This window comes from Cryptococcus neoformans, chromosome 7 (assembly GCF_000149245.1).
Source record: "Cryptococcus neoformans var. grubii H99 chromosome 7, complete sequence".
Classification (NCBI taxonomy): domain Eukaryota; kingdom Fungi; phylum Basidiomycota; class Tremellomycetes; order Tremellales; family Cryptococcaceae; genus Cryptococcus; species Cryptococcus neoformans.
The window spans coordinates 1,110,160-1,132,769 of record NC_026751.1 but is presented as its reverse complement, the minus strand read 5'-3'; the positions used below and the strand labels follow the sequence as shown (position 1 = coordinate 1,132,769).

General features: G+C 49.6%; 11 protein-coding genes and 3 non-coding genes; 8 read left to right on the top strand and 6 right to left on the bottom strand.

The window, feature by feature from the left end:
- Positions 1-54: 54 nt before the first annotated feature.
- Positions 55-1,722, bottom strand: CNAG_05893 (hypothetical protein). XM_012195222.1 has 2 exons: positions 1,513-1,722; positions 55-1,460 (listed from the first exon to the last, which is right to left on the bottom strand). The coding sequence occupies exons 1-2, from the start codon at positions 1,561-1,563 to the stop codon at positions 402-404; spliced, it is 1,110 nt and encodes a 369-aa protein (XP_012050612.1). The 5' UTR covers positions 1,564-1,722; the 3' UTR covers positions 55-401.
- Positions 1,723-1,877: 155 nt separating this feature from the next.
- Positions 1,878-3,346, top strand: CNAG_05892 (phosphoglycerate mutase). XM_012195221.1 has 8 exons: positions 1,878-2,040; positions 2,091-2,122; positions 2,174-2,255; positions 2,340-2,413; positions 2,520-2,659; positions 2,722-2,962; positions 3,042-3,084; positions 3,140-3,346. Exons 1-8 carry the CDS (start codon positions 1,998-2,000, stop codon positions 3,187-3,189), a joined length of 705 nt encoding a protein of 234 aa, XP_012050611.1. The 5' UTR covers positions 1,878-1,997; the 3' UTR covers positions 3,190-3,346.
- A 69-nt stretch (positions 3,347-3,415) lies between these two features.
- Positions 3,416-5,816, top strand: CNAG_05891 (TDG/mug DNA glycosylase). XM_012195017.1 has 9 exons: positions 3,416-4,091; positions 4,197-4,215; positions 4,290-4,294; positions 4,348-4,403; positions 4,486-4,504; positions 4,568-4,635; positions 4,700-4,729; positions 4,815-5,360; positions 5,420-5,816. Exons 1-9 carry the CDS (start codon positions 3,593-3,595, stop codon positions 5,579-5,581), a joined length of 1,404 nt encoding a protein of 467 aa, XP_012050407.1. The 5' UTR covers positions 3,416-3,592; the 3' UTR covers positions 5,582-5,816.
- Positions 5,733-6,176, bottom strand: CNAG_12692. XR_001045900.1 has 2 exons: positions 5,931-6,176; positions 5,733-5,887 (listed from the first exon to the last, which is right to left on the bottom strand). It is a non-coding gene; the product is annotated as a hypothetical RNA (non-coding RNA).
- Positions 6,177-6,402: 226 nt separating this feature from the next.
- Positions 6,403-7,115, top strand: CNAG_05890 (guanine nucleotide-binding protein subunit gamma). XM_012195016.1 has 2 exons: positions 6,403-6,709; positions 6,776-7,115. Exons 1-2 carry the CDS (start codon positions 6,454-6,456, stop codon positions 6,781-6,783), a joined length of 264 nt encoding a protein of 87 aa, XP_012050406.1. The 5' UTR covers positions 6,403-6,453; the 3' UTR covers positions 6,784-7,115.
- Positions 7,116-7,162: 47 nt separating this feature from the next.
- Positions 7,163-9,791, bottom strand: CNAG_05889 (hypothetical protein). XM_012195015.1 has 8 exons: positions 9,611-9,791; positions 9,519-9,557; positions 9,384-9,424; positions 9,197-9,320; positions 9,082-9,145; positions 9,008-9,035; positions 8,894-8,956; positions 7,163-8,837 (listed from the first exon to the last, which is right to left on the bottom strand). The coding sequence occupies exons 1-8, from the start codon at positions 9,633-9,635 to the stop codon at positions 7,230-7,232; spliced, it is 1,992 nt and encodes a 663-aa protein (XP_012050405.1). The 5' UTR covers positions 9,636-9,791; the 3' UTR covers positions 7,163-7,229.
- Positions 9,792-9,963: 172 nt separating this feature from the next.
- CNAG_05888 (hypothetical protein) lies at positions 9,964-11,388 on the top strand. XM_012195220.1 has 4 exons: positions 9,964-10,574; positions 10,696-10,835; positions 10,900-10,988; positions 11,065-11,388. Exons 2-4 carry the CDS (start codon positions 10,775-10,777, stop codon positions 11,287-11,289), a joined length of 375 nt encoding a protein of 124 aa, XP_012050610.1. The 5' UTR covers positions 9,964-10,574; positions 10,696-10,774; the 3' UTR covers positions 11,290-11,388.
- Positions 10,183-10,282, bottom strand: CNAG_10087. Its single transcript has one exon. It is a non-coding gene; the product is annotated as a tRNA-Arg (tRNA).
- CNAG_05887 (pre-mRNA-splicing factor 18) lies at positions 11,340-12,775 on the bottom strand. XM_012195219.1 has 4 exons: positions 12,506-12,775; positions 11,939-12,454; positions 11,510-11,889; positions 11,340-11,458 (listed from the first exon to the last, which is right to left on the bottom strand). The coding sequence occupies exons 1-4, from the start codon at positions 12,701-12,703 to the stop codon at positions 11,398-11,400; spliced, it is 1,155 nt and encodes a 384-aa protein (XP_012050609.1). The 5' UTR covers positions 12,704-12,775; the 3' UTR covers positions 11,340-11,397.
- CNAG_05886 (ubiquitin-conjugating enzyme E2) lies at positions 12,761-13,965 on the top strand. XM_012195218.1 has 5 exons: positions 12,761-12,965; positions 13,085-13,282; positions 13,373-13,437; positions 13,547-13,626; positions 13,697-13,965. Exons 1-5 carry the CDS (start codon positions 12,956-12,958, stop codon positions 13,797-13,799), a joined length of 456 nt encoding a protein of 151 aa, XP_012050608.1. The 5' UTR covers positions 12,761-12,955; the 3' UTR covers positions 13,800-13,965.
- Positions 13,928-16,624, bottom strand: CNAG_12691. The gene is made up of 2 exons (XR_001045899.1): positions 15,849-16,624; positions 13,928-15,795 (listed from the first exon to the last, which is right to left on the bottom strand). It is a non-coding gene; the product is annotated as a hypothetical RNA (non-coding RNA).
- Positions 14,246-16,749, top strand: CNAG_05885 (hypothetical protein). XM_012195217.1 has 2 exons: positions 14,246-15,773; positions 15,829-16,749. The coding sequence occupies exons 1-2, from the start codon at positions 14,566-14,568 to the stop codon at positions 16,652-16,654; spliced, it is 2,034 nt and encodes a 677-aa protein (XP_012050607.1). The 5' UTR covers positions 14,246-14,565; the 3' UTR covers positions 16,655-16,749.
- A 265-nt stretch (positions 16,750-17,014) lies between these two features.
- CNAG_05884 (importin beta-4 subunit) lies at positions 17,015-21,424 on the top strand. XM_012195014.1 has 9 exons: positions 17,015-17,276; positions 17,331-17,402; positions 17,456-17,545; positions 17,600-17,733; positions 17,802-18,374; positions 18,422-19,775; positions 19,824-19,909; positions 20,089-20,162; positions 20,213-21,424. The coding sequence occupies exons 1-9, from the start codon at positions 17,271-17,273 to the stop codon at positions 21,064-21,066; spliced, it is 3,243 nt and encodes a 1,080-aa protein (XP_012050404.1). The 5' UTR covers positions 17,015-17,270; the 3' UTR covers positions 21,067-21,424.
- Positions 21,425-21,534: 110 nt separating this feature from the next.
- Positions 21,535-22,610, top strand: part of CNAG_07681 (hypothetical protein) — a 1,650-nt gene continuing 574 nt past the window's right edge. Inside the window, exons 1-5 of the mRNA XM_012195013.1 lie at positions 21,535-21,686; positions 21,786-21,879; positions 21,953-22,255; positions 22,309-22,545; positions 22,601-22,610. The exon at positions 22,601-22,610 is cut by the window's right edge and continues 243 nt beyond it. Coding sequence (XP_012050403.1) covers positions 21,567-21,686; positions 21,786-21,879; positions 21,953-22,255; positions 22,309-22,545; positions 22,601-22,610 — 764 coding nt within the window. The 5' untranslated portion in view covers positions 21,535-21,566. The remainder of the gene's footprint in view (positions 21,687-21,785; positions 21,880-21,952; positions 22,256-22,308; positions 22,546-22,600) is intronic.

The window sequence follows — 22,610 nt, the reverse complement described above, 5'->3', positions numbered from 1 at the left end:
GTTCGCGTTCGCGACGCGTGAGCTGAAGTGGAGGAGAAGCGGGATCAATTTTTGCTAGCATTGTATTATTAGACTTGCATCTTTGATTGTGACGAAAACAGAACCAAAGTTTGAGAATGCCGTGCATATGAAGTGGACACTAGACACATCCATTCAACACCTAAGAATAAAAAGGGTATGTGGACCAGTCTGGATATGTTTCATCAGGAAGCAAGAAAGATACGTGGTATACTGCCACAGTAAAGACCATTTCAGAGATATAAACGCTAAAACAGAAAATGCCAGTGTCCGGGAGCGTGTATAATTTATTGAAATCCTCTGTCAACAGAGGTAAAATTAAGAATAGCAAAAGACTGAACGGTTTACGATACAAACGGAATTATAATCTCTTCTAGAGAGACTTAGATAAGAAGACCCATGACACCCGCTACAATCGTCGCGCCAACGATCGCAGTCAAGCCCTTGAGACCGCCCTGACCAACAAACAAGCTTTCGGCGCCAGAAGAAGAGCTGTTGGAGGAGCTCAAGGTAGAGCCAACTTCAGATGTGATGGCGTTGATGTAAGCGGTGCCGCAAGTAGAGTTGATAGCAGACCAGAGTGCAGACTGGCCACCGAGGATAGGAGACTGCTTAAGACCAAGAGCATAGGGCATTTGAGTTTCCCATTTGATGTAAGCGACCATGATCTCACGGGTGCAAGGGGTGCAGAGGGCGCTGGAAGCCATAGAGGGCTGGAGGAAGAGGAAAGGAAGGTTGGTATTCTTGTAGGTGGTAACATTGGGGGTGATGATGGTAGCCATGTTGACGGACTGAGCGGCACGTCGAGAGAGGACAGTGTCAAGGAATCGCTTCTTCAAAGAAGAGGCGGTGGAGGAAACCTCGACGTAAAGGTTGGAGGCAGCAACCTGGACGGGAGAAAGGACGCTGTCAGCCGCGGCGAAGCTGGCGAACAAGGCGGTGGCGTTGGTAGAAGCAGAGGCGTCGTCGGCGGAGGTGGAGTTGGAAGCGGTGGAATTGGAGTTGGAGATAGACTCAGACTGGACAATCTCATTTACACAGTATTCCTGGTTGGAAGAGTCAACAGAGCAAACGGCGGCCTTCAAAGGGTTCACAACATAAACAATGTCGTAAAGCTCCCTGACATCAGAGTTGTAGCCGGTAGAAGAAGTCAACTCGGTGAAACATTCCGAGTAGAACTTGCTAAGCCATTTTCGAATAGTAGAGTCATCACATCCGCCTTTGCCCTTGCAGATAGACGCCAAAGTGTAGTTGATAGTGTCCTCTGTGAGGTTATTGGAGGCGACGGCGGTGGGGGAGAAGGAGGCAGTAGCGTTGATGAGCGGGGTGACGCAGGATGAAAGGGTGGAGTCAGAGTCGAGCTCGGAAAGAAAGGAGGAGCAGGAAGAGGTGATGTTAGCGGGGATGAGGATGCTTTCTGTAGAGTTTGCGGTGCTGTTAGACTGTGGACGGGGTTAGCGCAGACACTAGGTTGCGAGTCAACAGTGCACTGACCTGTGCTGAGACGGCGCCGGCGAGGGCGAGGGCGAAAAGGGCGTACTTCATTATGGCGAGTGCGAGTGTAATGAGCGTGTGGGTGGCGGTGTGGCCTGTGAGTGGATCTGCTGGTGGATGGAGAAAGTGCCTTGATGGATGGAGAAGGAAGAAGAAAGGGACTGAAAAGAGGCGGTCAAAGCGTTTTCCTCGTTGTCCCTATCCAAACACAAACAACAGGTGCGACGCCCAGGCCTGCCATATAGCCCGCCGCCACCAAATATTTTCGTTCCCCTAAAATACACGTGCATCCCACGTGCATTTTCTCTGATCCATTCAAAGCGGACATTGCCGCCGAGTACCCGCCCTTCGATTTCGGCTCATTCCCGGTTCACTCTCCGTCTCGTGGATCTCTTTTCCTTCCTTTTTCTTGCTGACTTTTCATCGCCAGCTACAACATAGACGTCGCTCTTTCAGACTCAAACCAGAGCTTCTAGACTACCAAGATGCCTGCAAAACGAATGCCCCGAGTCTACCTCGTCCGCCACGGTCGGTGCTTCCGCTGTCTATCTATCGCGCTATTACTGACATCCTCGCAGGCGAGACTGAGTGGTCCTTGAACGGTAGACATGTAGGTCTCCTCTGGTTTACATGCACATATCACATATTTATGTAACCATAGACCGGCATCACTGACATTCCGCTTACCGCCAACGGTGAGAAAATGGTCCTCGAAATGAGCCCTCGAATGATTGGCCCTGGAAGTGCGTATCTCAGCTCATCTTGCCCACGACGGCGTCTGGCTGTTCTCCCGTCTGACACTCTATGCTGACATTTTCAAATAAAAGAGCTCATCAACCCTGCTCATCTCCGACACATCCTCATCTCCCCACGTCGACGAGCTCAACGAACCGCCGAACTTGTGAGTTCCTTTCTCGTCCTGGGATTCAACTGTGATCTTTTACGGCATAGACCACTACCTGAAAACCCTTCATTATGACATTAGCTTATCACTCATATCACGCTAGCTCTTTGGCGGAAACACGCCCCCAGAATGCAACTTTATCACCGACCCGGATGTTGCTGAATGGGACTATGGAGCGTACGAGGGAATGCTTTCCAAGGATATCAAGAAGGAGGCTCCTAACTGGAGCATCTGGGACGACGGGTTAGTTACTCCCTCATACCCTACTTCCTATATATGCCCACTCGTACTCACTTTGAAACCAGCTGCCCGCCCGGCGAGACTCCCGGAGAATCCCCTGCACAAATGTCCGCTCGAGTCGACCGCGTCATCGCCAAAGTCCGAGCTCTCCACGAAAAGGCCCAAAATGCGGCTGAGAACGCAGACGAGGTCGACTATTCCGACGTCATGATCTTCTCTCATGGCCACTTTTCTAGGTGTTTCATTGCAAGATGGTGCGACTTACCCATCAAGGCTGGTTACCACTTTGCTGCTGAACCTGGAGGTGTGAGTCTCCTTCTCCGTCTTTTTCTTTTCCATGGTGTAATACCATAATAGAGGATGGAGCGCTAATGTTGGGGTGTAGCTTGCTGTTTTGGGTTATCAGCATAAGTCACTCAAGGAGCCTTGTAAGTAATACCGCGCACGCCGTAGACTGAAGCGGACGCTCATTGATGATCACAGCTCTTCTCGGTCTTAACTGGTACACTGAGGATGCCCTTGAGCGCCGATAAACTACTCTACTTAGCGATTGAAAGTCGATGACTAGCGGTAAAGAGGTGAAGACTCTCATAGAGGGCCCAAGCTATGAAGAGAAAGGGCCCGTCATTATTTGTAGAGCGCGTCATAATGAATTATCATGTATGCAACACTACAGGTTGGAGCAGACTGCAATGCAGATCACTGATCTGTAGCGTAAGAGCAGATTTCGGTCTTCAGTTGTGATTAGCCCCTATCGTGGGTCATTGAACATGTTCGCCGCGTTACATCACCTCGGTGCCTGGCTCCACTATCGACGACCAGCAGCCTGCCATCATCATAACGAACGAAATACGTCCCGATCGCATAATACCAGTTTCCATTCGTCTTCCACTCTTAACTATTTACCTCAACCCTGGTATCACTGCTTCCCAAACAATGCCAAGTGGCAGCGAAAATGCCCCAAGCCCAGCATCCAAAGCCTTTGCAGACCGTCTCGCCAAATACGCCTACGCCGCAGCCTCTTCTCCCCCTTCACCTCGGATGAGCCCTCTTAGACGCTCCACACGGTCACAAACCTCAAATTCAGCAGCCCCTAGGTCTCCCTTGCCTTCAACACCCCAAGAGAGGATATACGATAGAGGGTCGCCCCTGAAAAAAGTAGCTTCGTCGTCGTCTTCTTCCGTATCATTGTCCGCGACAAAGAAGCGATCAGCAAAATCAATCTCGAAGGAGGACGAGGAGTTTCAAGATATCGATACTGAAGAAGAGACAGATGATGAGAGTTATAGAAGAGAAAAATCAAATTCGGGTGGTCTGAAAGGCGGGAGAACGTCAACGATGAAGAAGGTAGTCAAGAAGCCAAGGGGCTACGCTGCTCCCGAGATGTATGAGCATCTCAGGCCATTGAATGACTTGTTAGCCAAGGGGCAAGATTGTGAGTTGTGCCTCCTGAAACCGTTGAAAAGGCTCTTGTATCTGGTGTGTTCAAAGAGGGACAATGGGAATTTGCAAAGCTAATGCAGTGCATCATTGGTGGTAGTGGTGTTCTGCGGTATCAAGTGAGTCAAAGACTCACTTTAGCCACTCTGAACTTTTGATTTTACGTATGGGACTGACAAACTATGCACTGTAGTCCTGGTGGGACAAGTCTCTCAATATATATGGTCCCAAGGAACTCACAAAAGGAATAGGGAAAATGTCTTCTACGCTGGGCCATCATTTCGCCCATCCAACCAATAAGTTTTGGGTACGTATTATGACTCCCAGTTCGTCCATGGCCTTTTCCAACTTTGATATTGACGTTACCACTGTTTTCCACCACTATATAGAAAGCTCTTTATCAATCGGGTGAGACTTCTTATAATTCCATCATACGAACGTAGGGTAATGTTGATTCGTGATCTCCAACAGGGCTTACTTCAAGATTGATGTCGCCGACTGAAGATTATAAGGTCGTTGACGAGTACAACTATGGTCTCGTGCGTCTGCTGTCGACTGTCATTTTCCTATTTATTTATTTTTGAGATCTGACGCCATTTGAAGACCAATCTTGTGGGCAGGCCGACTTCTGAGGTATGTTCGTTCTCTCCAACAATGCAACGTTGGGCACTAACCGCGAGAGCTCTTTATTCTTTCTTTAAACAATAACGGCGAACAGCAAAGTGAATTGTCTACCCTGGAAATGAAGCTAAACACTATCAACTTGTTACAAAAGTTTATAAAATACCAGCCCAATGTCGTCTGTTTTGTGGGAAAAAAGATTTGGGATGTGTTTGAGAGTGTAGTAGGGAAGACGGCCGAGTTCGATGAGGATACGAAACAAAAGGTCAAGCTGGAAGGTGAAATAAAAAATGAAGAAGGGAACGGTGATGGGGAGAAAGGAAGAAGCGTGGTGCTACTCGCTCCCACACCAGAAAGAGGAAAGGTCAAGATCGAGCCGGTCGAACTGGGTGATCAGCCACCCCTACTTCCACTCTCAGCCAGTCCATCGAGAACCCCGCACCTTACACCGGTCCAAACTGCTTCACCCTCTCCAATCAAAGCTAAGGCGATAAAAGGAGGTACCAAGCCTCCAAAAACGCCCTTTAGCTTCTCCCAACCTCGTGCACTGAGAATTGTGCATCTTCCTGAAGAGGATGGAGGTGAAGTCAAGTATACGTATTTCTTTGTCGTACCGAGTACTTCGGGGCTGGAAAGAACACCGGTAAGTCACGATCAATTCCCCAAGCGTGCTTTTATCAGATCTATTGACTGGTGACGAAGTTTCCGGAACAAGTGTCCAACTTTGCAGCGCTCAAGGCCCTGGTGGATGAGCTGAAAGAGGGTAAATCCCTAAAAGGCGATTTTCTGAATATTAGCGTAAAGGGAGTAGAGGGTACTGTGGAAGATATGCGGCGGGCAGCTATCTTAAAAGGTGTTCTATGACTAAACATATTGCATGGGCTTACAACTGGTTTGGAGGTCCATATGTGCGGCCGAATTGCTTGTATCTTGCTGCCATGGGCTGAGAAAATCTTTCGATATTTGTACAGTTAATGACTCAAGTGAGACGAAGACGGGATGAAGATGACAGTATCAGACTGTTATGTGCCGTGCCTCAATGAAAGGCATTGTGGATGCATGCATAAGAGAAAAATCCTTTGAGTCCATGATGAAGATGTCCTAAACCCGAGTCAAGGCCCCCCAATCTATCCCATACTCAAAGAGTATGAGACATAAACGAGCCTCCGGCTTATATCAAAGTCAGGATTGCAAACCAGGCATCCTAGCTTACAATGGTCTTTTGTATACCCCTCCAATGGGTACCGCCAATAGATGAGAGCTAGAGGCAGGGGGCACGAGTATTACTCGGCTATGGAGGGGAGCAAGGCGAGAAAGATTGTCTTTAAACAAGTGGATGGACAAGTTGACTGTTTCGAAATAGCTTGCATTTGCTGTTGATAAACTGAGAAAGAAAGATATGAGGATCCGTAAATGTCAAGAGCCGGTAACAAACGCTGTGATTATTACTCTATGTCGAAGTGTGAAGAAAGAAAGACACAACCATCGAGTTGCGCTCGCCTGTGGACATCTTTTTGACGTCGGGATTAAAGCAACAAAACGCGTTCTGAAAATTGGTTCTCCTTGTGTGTTTACGTAAAAGAATACAAAAGGCTGATTGCCTCAGGGACCAGGCACTGGTCCGGTGCCTTTGGGCTTTGGCCGGCATTTGAGGCATGATCCCATCAGTCGTACACATTCCACCCAGAAACATTCTTGACTTCTTTTCCTTTTATCCTCCTCTTTCCCCAGCAGCCATGTCCCATCTCGCCCCCGCTTCCCTCATTCGCCCCCACAAAACGTCCATGGCCGAGCTCAAGTTACGTCGTCTGAACGAACATAATGCCCGGCTTCGAGAAGACCTCGCCCGGCCCCGAGCCAGAGTCAGCGAAGCCTCCATCAGCTTAATCAAGTACTGCTCGAACACAAAAGACCCTCTTTTACCATCGGTCTGGGGGCCTCCTGGAAAAGGGGAAGATCCCTATGCACCTCCAGATACTGGGTGCTGCACCAGTAAGTGCCCACCACAGTGTAATGTTGCGCTACGGGGACGCGCCAGCTGATTCATTACCGCCTCAGTCATGTAGCCCCGGCCTCGGCTTGATTTCCATCTCCGCATCGACCGTTTGAGTATTTCATCACTATAAATTAAGCCGAAATACATTGTAACCTACACCAACATCTTCGCATCCGTTTGTAACATCTACATTATTACATCGTTGTAATCACTACGCTTGACATCTCCACCAGTCAGCACGCGAACATCCATCATCACCCATCAGGGAAAAGAAGAGAGAAAATAATAGAAATGAAGATCCATGACTGGGATCAGACGAAGGAGGAAGAGGACATCATTTATCTTGGGCTTTTAGGACACATCATCTGACTTTTTTATATGTATTAGTGGGCTTATCTGGAGATCTCGGTGGACATCTCGGGCATTGACGCTTGACGACGCCGTGGCAGGCACATGCCAGATAACATTATACATTGATCTTGACAAGGAAGATAACGTCTAACAACTAACTACAATCTAATCAAACTCATTCCTAGCAATCCTTCTCCTCAGATCACTCCTAGATACTCCGCCCCTCAAATCCTTTGGTAAACCCAAGACCTCCACGTACGTGCAAGGGAAAATGCCCTTCCTCCCCCCTAAACCTTCACTTGCCAGCCTGCCTTCCCACCACTCACTACTGTCGCCCGCATAATCTAGCACAATCACTACATCACCCGACTTGAAGCCCAAATCGCCAGCAGCACCGGGCTTAAAGTCGAACATAGCGAGAGCACGGGGGTACCCGTCGTCAGCCGTATCGAGCCCCGGTTTGAGGCGGATCTCGGGTTTGGGAGAGGAAGCAGACAGTTTACGTGGGCTAAAGTCGTAAGAAGGCGAACCGTATCGATCCGACTGGTCGTGGTAATCCTCAAAAGGCCTACTCGCCGAGCTCGACCTCAACCTTCCCGTTGCATCATCATCAAAAGGTGAGAAATCCCTTGACAATGAACTTTTCCTCGCAGAAGAGATATACGAAGAAAAGGGCCGGGTCTTTTTGGTAGGTGAATCGTATCGCTGCTGATCTTCAAACGATGACCAATCCGTCTTCGCAAAATTGGATATACTTTCGCGCGGTGTATAGTCACGTTCACCAGAGGCGTGGGCGTAGCTAGTGGACGTGGAAGGTTTCTTGGGGTGCTCGAGGATATCGTCAAATGGTGGACGGTTAGAGCGAGAGTTACTCCTTGAGCGTGTGTCGTTGGTAGAAAGGCGGTCGAAATGAGCAGACAGCCCGTGGCCGTTACTATCCCATTGACCTAAAAGATCGCGGTCTCCACCATCAGAATTATTACGAGATCTAGGTTTTGTGGAGTTGAAAGACGCAGAGTCCCATTCTCCGAGCAGATCCCTGTCTTTATTATCCTCCTTGAGCTTTGCAGCCGCCATATACGAAAACGGCTGAGGCACTTCCCCATCTTTCCTAAGCGAGCTACTCCTCGCCCTTCCAGCACTTGTGCCGTTACCAGCACCAATCCCGGTGGGCCCTTGCGAGTCCCAAGTGAGACCGGCATTATACGCTTCTGACGTATGATGCGGCCCTGCACTCCCCTTCCTGGGGCTGGAGGTACCGCTGGAGAATGGATTGAGGATGCTCGACCGGCGGGGCATACCTGGTCGCGATGGCGAGTTGGATCGATCAGGATCTTTGCCGAACAGACTACCCGCACGTTTGCGCCCGGAACCTACACTACCCCCAGCACCAACGCCCTCTCCAAACACATATCCCCCACCGCCTTTACCAGCTTCAGGTGTGCTCCAACCCATCCCACCACCCTCCCCTGCCTCATCCCTGCTTGTCCACCTCTGTCCCCCAGGCAGGCCGGTGGATTTTTCGAGCTGGTCGATAAGGACGTCTGCCCATTCTGGAGGATCAAATATTCCGGAGAGGATTTGCTTTGACGAGGGGTTTCCTCCGTAAGCAAGACGGTTGGCGTCTTGACGTTCGAGAATGACGGAACCTTCGACCGAAACACCGCCGAAGAGACCTTTAGTCTTAGAGTAAGAGTACATGGCAGCAACTTTTCCCTTGGAATTGAGAGCACCGGATCCTTCAGCGTTCCGTCCAAGAGGTCCCACAGCGACCTGTTGGAAATTATATGGTCAGCGGCATTGCGGCTTACAAAGATGAAGATACACACAGATAGATTACCACCTATAGTAAGTGAACCAGCAGACATGAACGACGTCACTGCTGATCTAGACTACGGCAACTGTTAGAATTACAGTTAGGCATCTATCAACCAATGACCCACGTTCAAAACGATCAAGAAGTCGGTCACCCTAATAAACATTAGCTTTCTGCTCCTTACTATGCCTCTGTACTCACTCAGCTCCTGCTTGGCCACCAAACCCTAACCCTCCCAATCCAATAGCACTAGGCGGCGACCACGCTAATCATCATGTCAATGCAGCTCTCGATACTAGAGAAGGACTTTACTCACTTCCATCCGGTAAACGTGCGACAACAACACCTGATCCCGCTCGTGCAGAGAAGAGGAAACCAGCCTTGAAGACTGTGAAAATGGCAAAACCCGCTGCTCTTTCCAGAACTGTCCTCGGAATGACCTGAACCAAGGTCAGTAAAATCTTCAAGAGGAGCGAGGATAGATGGCGGACTGAACGACATACCTTGTCTAAACCGTTGTTGTTTGCATCCACAAAACTTCTCACTATCCTCCGCCATAGTCAGTCACCAACTTTGCATACATCGTGTGCATTTGATAGCAATGAGGGTGCTTGAAAGGCACAAGAGTGGTGACGTACAGATCTTGGCAGCTTTGCGTGTCTCCTCTTGAAGACGGACTGTCATTGCCATTTTTATAAGCACCAAACTTTCTGAGGCAGCAAGGACATACCTGGTATCGGACTATTGAATCCCATTTTTGCCACTGGTCGATTTTAATGTTACAGGGATGATGGATGCGATGTCAAAATGGGATGGCGGGAGCCAAAGTGCCAAAAGGGTGGATATGAATATGGTGGTGTCAACGTCATGAGATCGTCTCATCAGCAACGACGAAACCTCGGTCCCCGGCCTTAACTACCCGGGGCGATCACCGGCGATTGTCTGGGCCACTTGCAGCCGAACGATATTAATATATCAGCACTGCACTTGGGGAGTAGCTGAGATCCCTCTACGCTGCGCTTCTTGGCTGGCGGTGCAGTGTGCAGTCTCAGGCATGTATGCATCGTCAGTCTCCAGCTTCTAACCCAGCTTTCACGCCCCGTCTCGGGACAAAAATCCCCAGGACTGCGAACAAAAAGCGTCGCACTCCCCCAAATTTTGGCCAAGTTGAAGCCACCTACGCCACCATCACCCATCAACAATGGCATGCAAATGGTACGTGCATAAATGATAGTGGGAAATGTCCACTCCACAAAAAAAAATATGCTGCGCTGCTCAAAAAGTACAAAAGGCAAAAAGATGAACCAACGGTGGGGATCGAACCCACAATCTCCCGCTTTCGGATCAGGTGTTAGCTGATTGTACTAGGAAGCGGACGCCGTAACCATTTGGCCACGCCGGCTGCGACAACTATTCTTTTTCTGTCAAAAATATCACGATTGGCTTTATTATTTTACGTAACGAGTGGTCTTTGGTGCCACCTAGCCACCGGCTGTCTACGGTGAGATCTGCGAGAGACTCCGAAAGAGAGCGGCGGTGTCGTTAGATGTGGTCTGCTGCTGGGATAATTAATTATTTCATTGTGACAGCGATCCCATTTCTATTCAATTCTATTTTTCTAAAGTTCACTTGCTATTCAGCAACCCATCCTTACAAAGAATACCCTCAAGATGAACAAGCCAAACTATCCAACCGTACGTGCTCCTAGTCCATCAGGTAAAATGCTTGTGGGAACCGGGTCCGCCTCCACCTCAGGTGTCCAGGTCCCAGTATCATATTTGCGGTAGTTATGCTAACAGCATCGTCTTCTTATAGATGCAACAGAATGGACAGCAGATGTACCAGGCTTCTGACGGCCAGTGGTACCCCATGAGCGCCATGCCTCAGGACTGGCATGGTTCCCAGCAGCCTCCTCAACCCGGATACGGCGGCTATCAACAGCAACAAGGTTACTAGTAAGTTTACACTCTCTCGCGTTCAGTGGATGATGCTTGATATAGTACTGACGCGCATTATCAGTGGTCAACAACCCATGTACGCCACTCAGCCTGTGTATGTCGAAAACCGAGGAACCGGTGCCGGGGCTGGTGCGGCCACTGGTCTTTGTGGTAAGTCGGCCTTCCTTTTATCCCATGCTCCTTTCAAGCCTAGTGAATTCGTATGATGCTGACATATGTACTATAGCTGGTCTCTGTGCTGGTCTGCTCTGTTTCGACCTTTGTCTTTTCTGCTAAACGACAACGCCAACGCAAAAGCAACCACGACATTGTTTTGTGCGCAGCGAAGCGCCAAGACATTGAAAAAGGAAGTTCGAAACTCTTTGGGAGAAGCACGCATGTACAGCGGGTCAGGGATTTGGTAGAGAGTTGGTTAATACACGTGCCGGCTTCTCGTTGTTGTACTGTATAGACGCCCAGGGTTAATGCAAGAATTCTATATTGATTTTGTGCTGCGAGACGTCGGTCGATATCATGCATGAGCCTGAAAATGTGAACAACAAGATACGAAGTAATATGTTCAACCCATTAACTGAGAAACATCCTCTGGTGGTCGGATAGTTTGTGAGAATGTTAATAACCTGATATCTATCAGTAAGGGAGGAGGAGCTCAGAAAGAATGGACGACTCACCTCTTAACTGCCTGGATGTACTTTCGAGTCACCTCGTCATTCAATACGTGCGCAATATTATCCTGTCCAATCTTCTCTCGCGCACTTCGTTCGTGAATACCAACACTAGTCACACCAATAGGCCATGCGGCATTACCAATAGACAGCCTTAAATAGGCGTCATTTGCCTTTTGATACGACCTACTTTGCATATGGTGGACAATTTCTGCCAACAGTCGAAGGACGTCGGGGGCGAGATCTCTTGAACGAAGAGAACGGAAGAGGGGTTTGAGGGACTGGGCGGATTGAATCTGGTTGGCAGCAGCCAGTTTTCCTTGGGTAGAGCGTCGAATTTCTTCAGGACGGTTGTCCATCCACTCTTCCCATTCTTTCAACACTCCCTACTAGGATGTCAACTGGCGATCTGCACCTTGAGGAAATATTACACACCTTCAGCGCGTAGTAAATAATTGGGTAGAGCTTATTAGGGTCTGTCTTGATCAATTTCAAATCCAAAATACCCATATCCACGCCCTTCTTCTTCTTGTCTTCTTTGCCCTCTTTCCCATCGACTTCTTTGCTATCCCCTTCACCGCTTACCGCTGATCCTTCCTTTTTGCCCCTTTCTTCCGCAAGTCTGTGGAGTTCCCTCGCTTTCCTTTCTACATCCTTTTTATCAAGTCCACTTTCCATTTCCTCCAAAGCCTTCTTAAAGTCATTTCTTCCCTGTCCACCCGACGGTCCTCGTTCCTCTAACAGCTCCAACGCGCGTAGACGCAAACGCCTATCCTTGTCTGACTCTCCAAAAAGTCTAATCGGCTGGCCTTTCTGTCGTAATCTTCGGATACATTCTTCTGGAGAGATGTTGAAACGTTCTTCAGATGGAATGGTTGGGTCGGGAGTGGATCTTGATGAGGATGGCGAAGCAGCTTGGACTCTAGCCAAAGCGGCATGACGTGCTTCGGCCTATACGTTTGTCAATCACTCGCCCGATACAGGACGGTCCTCGGTACTTACTTTGACAGCCTTATCTTTGGCTTCGTGAGCTTTTTTTGCCTCTTTCTCCTTCCTCTCGTCCTCCTTCTTTCGTCTTTCCTCTTCTTCGCGCATTCGCTCGATGTCTGCCCGTCGCATATACTTCTTCGTACCACCATCTCCTTCGGGAACCTCGAGAGCCTTGCGCTTTGCTGAAATTTCAGCGAGGAGAGCGTCCATTTTTATTACTGACTGCAAATGAAATGGTGAAAATGGATGGATAGTTCAAATATACGCATGGAAATGGTGGTTGCGACGGAAATAATTGCCACAATAACAGATGGCTCGGGGAATGCCGCCGTCATCGCAAGATCGCATCTCTGGTGGCCACCGTTCGTACGTACGTAGTAACCTGGAGACGAAGACGGACTTTCTTTCGACGAAGATTGTTTTTCTTTTTCCTTATCCTTAATACTCCAAACCATACCCACAATGGCCAAGGGTGAGTTCACATACATACGCGAGCTGCGGGGTCGAAGAACAAGGCGTCTCTGCCCTCGGACATCGCAAAGCCTGATCTCTCACGATATACCGATCGCTAACCATCCCACCATGTTCTAGTCCCTCGTTCTTTCCGACTTCTCTCGGAGCTCGAACATGGTGAAAAGGGTATCGGAGACGGATCATGTTCTTATGGTCTCAAAGATAGCGATGACATTGCCATGTACGAATGGAATGGGACAATCTTGGGTCCTCCTCACTCTGCGTTTGAGAATAGGATTTTCAGCTTGAGCATCTACTGTGGTGACAACTATCCAGGTAAGTTATATCACTTGCATAGGAATTTTTTGGACGGGGTATGAGGGGGAATGGGAAACTATGAAGGGGCGACAGGCTGACGATATGTAGATGTTCCTCCTTTGGTCAAGTTCGAATCTAGGATCAGTCTTCCATGCGTTAACCAACAAGGCTTGGTTAGTATTTTTTTGCATGGTCTTTATACAGCCGTGCCATCGATTCTATAAAGATGCGAGGCGGCTGAAGACAACGTTTGGAACGATATCGCTGATGCTGGCGTGACAGGTTGACTTTTCCCGAATCAGCTCTATCTCCAGGTGGAACCGAAACTTTACCCTCGAAACTGTGCTCGTCGAGTTGAGACGGTGAGTCATAACCTATTTGTTTCATCGAGATACTACCATTGCGGAAAGGACTAACACCGTCTTCTTGCAGAGATATGGCCTCGCCTGCTAACCGCAAGTCCTCTCAGCCCCCTGAGGGCGTCGACTTCCCCCCTCTTGATCTCCGTGCCCTTGCTCAACAGCGAGGTCTGTAAATCTCCTACATCAGCAATATTTTAGGCAAGTGAAGCATGTGATGGCGGAATGCCAAAGAAGTGAGGACGTTGGATGGACTGTCAGAAGTGCGCCGTAGCCAGGTAGAGTTTCATGTTCATGTTGAGATACGATACATCGGTATGCAGTCGGAAACTATCACTGAGCCTTGCAGGATCCTCGCGATCGTTACTCATTATCAACCATGAAGACAGAAGCAACAAGTTATTTGACCGGCCAGTGCCGCCGCCGGAATGACAGGACTCGTTTTTCGTTTTTTCGGGCACGATCGATCAAAAACGCACGGACCTCATCTGTACCTTTCCCGACTTTCCTTTGTCCTCGAAACAGGATGCCTTTCGATCAACGTCCTTCCGGTCCCGACTTGCCATCCCATCTCATTTTCTTTTTACAATCGACGGCTTATTGTTCCCAAAGCGAGCTCAGGTTTCAAGGCGGGCCCTTCGGAGCGCCTGGAACGCAGGAAATGGACGATCAACGGCCCTACGTTGAACAAGGGACGTCGTTGCGCTTGGAATGATCGTGATGGATAACGGATGATTTAAGCAGGAATGACTTTTATTGTTCCAGGACAAAAGCTTGTCAACTCCTTAACGTTTCGTCTTTGGAGTGACGTCGGGAATACTTTATTAACCTACCACAGGTCCCTCGACACCTCAACTTGGCTCTTCTTTGCCACCATAATCAACTACCCAGTAATTATTAAGCACTCAACGCAGCACACAGTTTCTCAACCCTTTTATCACTATGCCCTCTTTCATGTCACCTTCCTCTGGGGTCTCTACCTTGCCGGATCTGCGACCACCAAAATCACCACGCCGGTTCTTTACCTTCTCCATCTCAAGTTCAAACCCGCCGCCGCTTCCACCCCTCACTCCTTCCGTGTCGCATTCCTCCAAAGGTGCCGATCACTCAAGTGATGGCGTGACGGTCGTACGAACTCCACAAGATGCAGCTGGAGGCATGAGGCAAGCCGCCGGGCTCATTTCGCCTCCTTCTAACCAAGTTACACTCCCTCCCGTTCCTCCTCTTCCGTCCCTTTCTTCTCTCCCTGATCTTCGTTTCCAGGCAAGGTATCCGCAACCATCTACTGATACTCTCACTCATGGGTGCCGTCACCAACCTTCAAGGTCTATTGATAACTCTAACCTCTATGCTCCTAGCAAAGTCGAGCCAACGAGAGTACATAGGAGTACAAGTGCTCGAGAAGATTTGCGAGGCGGTCTTGATGGGAGCGCAAGAGGGTTAGTGAAAAGCCCGAGCGCAGTACCAGTTTTTGGAGAGCGAATTGAAAGAGAAGACAGCGATAGACTTGGACCTATGCCACCAACGCCGGGTAGGCCTTCGAGAGGGTCACCATTTCTTTCGCCTGGTCGCTCCAAATCTCAATCCACCAGCGCTAGCTATGTAAGCTCACCACCTGCGTCGTTCCACTCGCGATCCAAGTCCATGGCTCGTTCAACTCTAACGTCTAATACGACCTCGAGCTCGACATCGCCATCCATCTCCAACACTCCATTCTCTTCTCCTGCCAAGCGACCGTCCTTGATCTCGAATCGATCGGCTGTTAAGCTTCCTCCCAGGTCCTCACCTTTGCCTAGGATTAATACCCCTTTCAGTGCTGCTCTTCTTTCTTGTACTCATAAACCCCTTCCCAAGCTGTCATCTGGCGAGCAAGATAGTATTACACTGATCAACATTGAATTTACATACTCTTTTGCGGATCCTCCCAAAAATGAGAGCGTGATTTTACCCTTGAAAACGCTCAAGAAGGGTGGAGGGAAGCTTTACGATTGGGTGATGGATTACCTAAAAGAACAGGAGGATGAAGAAGAGAAGAAGGTTGGGGAAAAGGAAGAGATACGAGAGGAGAAAAAGTTGCCCGAGATGACTGATGGCGAGAGTGCGGAGGAAAGTGATTGGGATAGTGATTGCGATCTCAGCGCTTTGCTTCGGTAAGTCCATACGCTTGCAAACCTAAGAAAAGCAGAGTTAACCATTGAATGTCAGAGACGAATACTTCAAATCACTGATCATCTCATCATCCTCCCCAACGTCGCATACAATCCCACTTCCTTCTATCTCATCTCCTCCCACCAAGATTCTTGACCTCCCTCCTTTTTCCGACGGTTCCAAATCACCTGCACCCCCTAAATCTCCCAAAACACCAGGATACAAACGAGCCCAGACTAGGAATCAGTATATTCAACTAGTTAGCAAGCCGCGTGTACCCGGTACTGCCATCGAGCCTGCCGTCCCTCCTTTGGCGTATGCTGCAGCCTCCCCGTCAGGATTGACTCTACCTCTTAACGTTAAGCGGAAGACTGATCGTCTGCTTTCGCTTTTGCATATCAGCCAAGAAGCTGAAGCATCCGCACCCCCCAAGCCGAAGAAAGGAGTTTTTACCGAAATGAGAGTTTTCCTCACTCGCGAGGCGGGAGTCTATCACCGAATCTCCCATAGGCTAATCTCGGGTCAGTGGAACGTCTGGGCCAACATCGGTGGTAAAGAAGCTAGAGACAGAGTAGAAGCAGAGCTAGAATGGCTGGGTATGGCTGATCTCTTACAAGAGATAAGGAGACCCGCGCTCGGCTTGAATCACAGTCGAAGCCAAAGTAAAGACCTAAATCTCGGTCTGGGACTGGGGTTCTGGGGGCAGCAGACGGGCACGGTGAACGAGAGAATGATTGACGATTTCGGTATACCTGAAAGGCCTATCAAGTCTGAAAGACGGACGGAGGGTATAAAAACGCTTTGTGAAGAGAAGAAATTGGAAGGCAAATGGAGGGAAAGAGCGCGAGAGAAGAGCCTGGTGCTTCGCGGCGGTTACATTTAATTTAAGCTTTAAGTAGTAGCATCATGTAGTGCATATGCGAAATAGCTAGCTGAGTGTTGTTTATCGAGCAGAGTATCATTCTATGCATAGTCGGCCTCATGTTCTGTCAATAGCAAAAAAAAAGTTTTCTCCGCTGGTGATTGGAGCTCATTGAGTTCAAATTTTCGATTGTCTGTTCCATCGGCCAACATCTGTTAACGACCAACGAATATATGCCCGATGAGAGGTAGGTAAGACAGACCGGCCAGGACATATCCGAGCACGATCGTGCAGGGAAGCATCGGGGAATGATGATATAAATACCCATGTCTACATCCCCTCACAAGCCGGTTCTAGATCTCTTTGGCATATTCTGGGATTGGAATGTCCATTATGTCGCTTTGGATTATGGACCGCTTACGACTCACTTGACAATATGCCATCTAAAAAGCTGTCCGTTGGGATGCCGGCTTCAATGACATTGGTTTGTTTACGTCCTTTTACTATCTTACGTAACAATGTCTTACGTGGCTATGAAATTTGCTGCACGGTTACTCGTTGCAACTTTTTTTTTCGGCTGGCCACCACAAAATCTCTACAACTTTACATTTCCAGCTCCATCGTAGAGTTATAAAAGATGGACGTGAGTATACCACGTACATGCTGTATATGGAGCCAACAGCTAACCAACAGACAGCCCAATTACGTTTCCACGCTCAGGCAGCTCCTCGAGGCTTCCATAGCCCCGGACACCAGTCTTATCAAGGCTGTAAGTGACTTCAAGTGCCACTCACCTAGCGTCGCTAACAAACATCGAAACAGGCTACTACCCAGCTTAATACCCAGTTCTACAAGGACCCTAACTGTATCCCCTCTTTGTACGAGGTCTCATGTACTAGCGAAAACCCCGCTGTGAGTGGCTCGTGGGAGCCGGGGGATTGAGGACCAGCTGATGGGCTACCACAGATCCGACAACTTGCTGCTGTTGAGTTGCGAAAGAGAATATCAGCCGGAGATGGTAAGATGTGGAAAAAGAACCCTCAGCAATTGAGAGACCAGATAAAGGAGAGCTTGCTTCAGCGGTTGACTAGTGAAACTTCGTATGTCTATTGTTTGATCAACGTGCCGCCACTTGGGGCCCTGGATTGACGCGTTACTCCTCTCCTAGCTCCATTGTTCGACACGCCCAGGCTCAGGCTGTCGCTGCTATTGCCGACATTGAGCTCACTGTCACCCCTCCTCAATGGCCCACTCTTATGCCCGGTCTTTACCAAGCCGCGGGCTCTGCCGACAAAGCTCACCGAGAGACTGCCATCTACGTCCTTTTCTCTATCCTCGACACCGTCGCCGAGTCTTTCGAGTCTCATCTTCAAAGCCTTTTCAAGGTCTTCTCTGTCTCTCTCATTGACCCCGAGTCTGCCGAGGTCCGAGTGACCACCCTCCGAGCCCTCGCGAAGGTTGCCGAATACATCGAGCCCAGCGACAAGCACGACATTAAGGCCTTCCAGGATCTGATTGTCCCTATGCTCAAGGTTTTGGAGCAAGCTATCAAGGATGGTGACGACGAGGGTGTCAAACACGGTTACGATGCCTTCGAGACTTTCCTTATCCTCGAGGCTCCTCTTGTTAGCAAGCACGTTGCTGAGCTCGTGCAATTCTTCCTCGGTGCCGCCAGCAACAAGGAAGTTGAGGACGAGATGAGGTGTGGTGCCCTCAACGTTCTTTCTTGGGTTATCAGATAGTAAGTTGGGTCTTATGCTTGGAATGTCTCGTCTAACAGTTCTACAGCAAGAAGAGCAAGGTCCAGGCTTTGGGTCTTGCCAAGCCCATCATTGAAGGTCTTTTGCCCATTGGTTGCGAGGACGATCCCGAGGATGTCGATGAAGACTCACCCTCTCGACTCGCTTTCCGAACCCTCGACAACCTCGCGCAGGTTCTTCCTCCCCAGCAAGTCTTCCCTGTTCTTACTCAGCAACTTCAGGTCTACATGTCCTCCGGTGATGCCCGTATGCGAAAGTCCGCTCTTATGGCTTTCGGTGTCTCCGTCGAGGGTTGCAGCGAGTACATCCGACCTCACGTTGACCAACTTTGGCCCGTGATTGAGGGTGGTCTCCAGGACGGTGAAGTCATTGTCCGAAAGGCCGCTTGTATCGCTCTTGGTTGTCTTTGCGAGTGGCTCGCTGAGGAGTGCGCTACCCGACACTCAGTCATCGTCCCCATCCTCTTCAACCTCATCGTTGACCCCGCCACGCAGAAGAACGCGTGCACTTGTCTTGACTCTTACCTCGAAATCCTCGGTGACGACATCGTCAACTACCTCACCCTCCTCATGGAGCGACTTCTCGTCCTCCTTGAGAACGGCACCGTCGCCGTCAAGATCACTGTCACCGGTGCTATCGGTTCTGCCGCCCACGCCGCCAAAGAGAAGTTCATCCCTTACTTCGGCCAGACCATCCAGCGACTCGTTCCTTTCCTCGAGCTCAACGAGAACGACGAACAGAACGATCTTCGAGGTGTCGCCACCGATACTATCGGTACTATTGCTGACGCCGTCGGTGCTGAAGTTTTCCGTCCCTACTTCCAGCCTCTCATGAAGGCCGCCTTCGAGGCCCTTACCATGGACAACTCTCGTCTCAGGGAATCTTCCTTCATCTTTTTCGGCATCATGGCCCAGGTCTTCACTGGCGAGTTCGCTCAGTACCTTCCCCAATGTGTCCCTGCTCTTGTTGCGAGTTGCCAGCAAAGCGAAGTTTCAGAAGAGCTCGACGAGGAGGGCAACTCCAACCCCGCCCAGCTTGCTGAGGCTTTCAGTATGGCCGCTGGTTCCAGCAAGAACGCTGGCGAGCTTCTTGACGATGAAGAGGACGATTCTGACCTTGCTGCTTTGGACGACATGTTCTCCAAGGTAAACAGCGCCGTCGCCATCGAAAAGGAGGTCGCCGCCGATACCATCGGAGAGCTCTTTGCTGCTACCAAGTCTGCTTTCATGCCCTATGTTGAGGAGACCGTCAAGGTTCTCATCGACTTGCTCGATCACTACTACGAGGGTATCAGGAAGTCTGCTGTCGGTGCCTTGTTCCAGTACATCAAGACCATGTACGAGCTTTCCGAGGCTCCCGAGTGGCAGCCCGGAGCCAAGATTGTGAGTGTGAACATTGTATCTTCTCCGTGCCTTGCTGATCCTTCCCAGGCCATCCCTCTCCACGAGCACGTCAAGAGCATTGTCAACTTGGTTCTCCCCCCTATTTTCGAGACTTGGAAGACTGAAGATGACCAGTAAGTTTGTATCTCTACACTTTGGCTTTTCCTTCTTTCCACGCATGAGGAAACATTTTAACTCAGCTCACTCCGAGCCAATGTGCCATGAGGCTATCTATATAATTTGTCTGATACATTACCTTTCTTTCAAATTCGAATTATTTGGCATAAGAATCGATGTTAACACTTTACTTCAGGTCTGTTGTTATTTTCATGTGCTCGGAGCTCGCCGACACTATGAACAAGTGCGGCCCTGCTGTCATCGAGGGCTGTAAGTTCCCAATCCTGTAACTATCAAAAGCATCGACTGACGTCCCACAGACCTTGACGAGGTTGCCACTTTCGCTATTGAAATCCTCGAGAAGAAGTCTCTCTGTCAACAGGACCCCGATGGAGACGACGAGGGTGCTGCCGAGGCCGACTCGTCCGAGTATGAGGCCGCTCTCGTTTCCAACGCTGCCGACGTCTTCGGTGCCATGGCCACCGTCCTTGGCCCCGACTTCCAACAGGCTTTCGGCCAGGTCTTGCCCTTGATTGCCAAGTACACTGAGAGCAAGAGGACAAACACCGAGAGGTCAATGGCCATCGGCAGCTTGGGTGAGATCATCGTTGGTTTGAAGAGCGGTGTCACCCAATTCACCGAGCCTCTCTTCCAAGTCATCTCCCGAGGTATTGTCGACGAGGACCCCGACGTTCGATCCAACGCCGCCTTTGCTTCTGGTGTCCTCATCGAGAACTCTGACGCCGACCTATCTTCCCACTACCCCGCTCTCCTCCATGCCCTCCACCCTCTCTTCACTCCTCCTGAGCACGCCCCTCCTGCTCTCTACAATGCTCGTGACAACGCTGCGGGTTCCGTTGCTCGTATGATCACCAAAAACGCCGCTGCTCTCCCTCTTGCCGACGTTGTCGCCGTTATCGTCTCTGTCCTTCCTCTTAGGTTCGACCCTCTCGAGAACCGAGCAGTCTACAAGGCTCTCTTCCAAGTGTTCCGAACTCAGCCCGATCTCGTCATGGCTCACATCGACCACTTGCTTCAGGCCTTTGCCTATGTCCTTCTTGACCCTAGCCACGCTGACGACACTACCGATGAGACCAAGGCGGAGCTCAAGGCGTTGGTTGAGCATTTGAAGAGCCAAGTGCCCGACAAGGTTGCTGCTGCTGGCTTTGCTTAAAGTGCGCCAAAGGTGTTGTTGTAGCGGCTTTAGAGCAAGTCTAAAAATGTAGATATATATAATCGAGGGCGGAAAGAAGAGAAGAAAGGAGGAAGGCATATTTTACGACATCATGACTACCCCCCAAAATCATCCTGCCCAACCCAGCCCCATCATAAACCGCATGCTTTCATCTTTTTTCTTCTTTGTTAAATTGTTTGAAATATACCTTTAGTGGTCGGCGCGATTCCCCCATCTTTGTTCATAGAGAGGATGCATGGGTCTGCTCTGTTTGGAATTTCCTTGTTGCTGTTGTGCAATCTATTATTATCCTGTTCTCTGTTCAATACACTGACTGAATTGACCACTGGAATGAAACCGAGGTGAAAAGCACGAAATGCAACCACTTACGTAATGCACGCGGTAGAGATGCGACGCGTGCGACATGACCGAGAAATTGTGTATTCGTCCTTTTTGACTCTTTCGTTTCTTCGCTTCTCACCAAACGGCATACGATCACGATGGCTCCTCGCCGACAGTCTCAAGCGTCTCAAAGAAAGGGAAAGCAGCCTGCCCAGGAAACCCAAGACGACTCTGATGAAGAAACTCAGGGTGGCAGGTCTGGTCCTCTGACTGATGCGGTGAGTATCGTTTGACGTGTCCGACGCGTTGTAAAATGCGCGTTGTTACGATATATGGAAAAAAAAAAGTTGGCAAAAGGAAGCTGACGCTTGGGATAGGATATCGAATCTCGAGCGGGGATGTTGGTTCGATTAGCACTGTTCCAGGAGTATAAGCGTATTCCCATAAGGCGCACTGAAGTCGCCAAACAGAGTAAGATACCGGCGTTTTTATGTTTTCGTACTTTGATGATAAGGCGCTGACAGATCTTCTTCACTTGCAACAGTCCTTCCTGATAATACACGAGCGTTCCCCCTGGTCTTTGACCGAGCCCAAGCCATTCTTCGCAATACTTTCGGTTGTGAACTTTATGAGATCCGTGCGCGAGGCAAAGGAGAGAGTATGGAAGATCCATCTCAGACTCAAGAAATGACTCAAACCCAGAAGAAGGGCAAGGGAAAGGGAAGGCAGCCTAACAGAAGGATGGATGCGATTGAGGAAGAAGAAGAGGGCGAGGAGGGAGAAGAAGAGGCCGGGGAGGGAGAAGAAGAGGAGGGAGGTGTCATTGCTACGCAAAGTATCAAGAGGGGTCAGTCTAAGCTTCCTTTTGTTTGGGCCGTTGAACGCTGACACATTCTGAAGAAACCGGAACCAAAGTATATATCCTTCAGAATATATTGCCTGGTAAAATCCTCGAGGCGATGGCGGAGCCCGCTCCGTTACCTCACGGTATTCAATTTGAAGGTGACGATGACGATTCTGGTGCACTGTTACAATGGGATAAAGGGGATGGAGGGATTATCGGCCATGTTGGCTTGTTAGGTATCAGGACGTTGATCTTGTCTCTCGTTCTTTGTCATAATCGGATCATCAGCGATGGCACGTGGCTTCTTCCTCAAGAATGATTACGAGAGCTAAAACATGAAATTCTCAGATCACCTGCA

Bases quoted from the DNA above. Each gene is read 5' to 3' on its own strand.
- CNAG_05891 (XM_012195017.1), top strand. From the start codon at position 3,593: ATGCCAAGTGGCAGCGAAAATGCCCCAAGCCCAGCATCCAAAGCCTTT. The intron at 4,636-4,699 runs GTGCGTCTGCTG...CGCCATTTGAAG, and splicing joins ACGAGTACAACTATGGTCTC to ACCAATCTTGTGGGCAGGCC. The intron at 4,730-4,814 runs GTATGTTCGTTC...AACGGCGAACAG, and splicing joins TGGGCAGGCCGACTTCTGAG to CAAAGTGAATTGTCTACCCT.
- CNAG_05889 (XM_012195015.1), bottom strand. From the start codon at position 9,635: ATGGGATTCAATAGTCCGATACCAG. The intron at 9,425-9,518 runs GTACGTCACCAC...GGCGGAGGATAG, and splicing joins ACGCAAAGCTGCCAAGATCT to TGAGAAGTTTTGTGGATGCA. The intron at 9,036-9,081 runs GTGAGTACAGAG...AATGTTTATTAG, and splicing joins GGTGGCCAAGCAGGAGCTGA to GGTGACCGACTTCTTGATCG.
- CNAG_05888 (XM_012195220.1), top strand. From the start codon at position 10,775: ATGGTTCCCAGCAGCCTCCTCAACCCGGATACGGCGGCTATCAACAGC. The intron at 10,836-10,899 runs GTAAGTTTACAC...GCGCATTATCAG, and splicing joins CAACAGCAACAAGGTTACTA to TGGTCAACAACCCATGTACG. The intron at 10,989-11,064 runs GTAAGTCGGCCT...TATGTACTATAG, and splicing joins TGCGGCCACTGGTCTTTGTG to CTGGTCTCTGTGCTGGTCTG.
- CNAG_05893 (XM_012195222.1), bottom strand. From the start codon at position 1,563: ATGAAGTACGCCCTTTTCGCCCTCGCCCTCGCCGGCGCCGTCTCAGCA. The intron at 1,461-1,512 runs GTCAGTGCACTG...CCCCGTCCACAG, and splicing joins CCGGCGCCGTCTCAGCACAG to TCTAACAGCACCGCAAACTC.
- CNAG_05892 (XM_012195221.1), top strand. From the start codon at position 1,998: ATGCCTGCAAAACGAATGCCCCGAGTCTACCTCGTCCGCCACG. The intron at 2,041-2,090 runs GTCGGTGCTTCC...ACATCCTCGCAG, and splicing joins AGTCTACCTCGTCCGCCACG to GCGAGACTGAGTGGTCCTTG. The intron at 3,085-3,139 runs GTAAGTAATACC...TGATGATCACAG, and splicing joins TAAGTCACTCAAGGAGCCTT to CTCTTCTCGGTCTTAACTGG.
- CNAG_05885 (XM_012195217.1), top strand. From the start codon at position 14,566: ATGCCCTCTTTCATGTCACCTTCCTCTGGGGTCTCTACCTTGCCGGAT. The intron at 15,774-15,828 runs GTAAGTCCATAC...ATTGAATGTCAG, and splicing joins GATCTCAGCGCTTTGCTTCG to AGACGAATACTTCAAATCAC.
- CNAG_05886 (XM_012195218.1), top strand. The intron at 13,283-13,372 runs GTAAGTTATATC...GACGATATGTAG, and splicing joins CTGTGGTGACAACTATCCAG to ATGTTCCTCCTTTGGTCAAG. The intron at 13,438-13,546 runs GTTAGTATTTTT...CTGGCGTGACAG, and splicing joins GCGTTAACCAACAAGGCTTG to GTTGACTTTTCCCGAATCAG.
- CNAG_05890 (XM_012195016.1), top strand. From the start codon at position 6,454: ATGTCCCATCTCGCCCCCGCTTCCCTCATTCGCCCCCACAAAACGTCC.
- CNAG_05884 (XM_012195014.1), top strand. The intron at 18,375-18,421 runs GTAAGTTGGGTC...ACAGTTCTACAG, and splicing joins CTTTCTTGGGTTATCAGATA to CAAGAAGAGCAAGGTCCAGG. The intron at 19,776-19,823 runs GTGAGTGTGAAC...GATCCTTCCCAG, and splicing joins GGCAGCCCGGAGCCAAGATT to GCCATCCCTCTCCACGAGCA.
- CNAG_05887 (XM_012195219.1), bottom strand. From the start codon at position 12,703: ATGGACGCTCTCCTCGCTGAAATTTCAGCAAAGCGCAAGGCTCTCGAG. The intron at 12,455-12,505 runs GTAAGTACCGAG...ACAAACGTATAG, and splicing joins CCAAAGATAAGGCTGTCAAA to GCCGAAGCACGTCATGCCGC. The intron at 11,890-11,938 runs GTGTGTAATATT...ACATCCTAGTAG, and splicing joins TTATTTACTACGCGCTGAAG to GGAGTGTTGAAAGAATGGGA.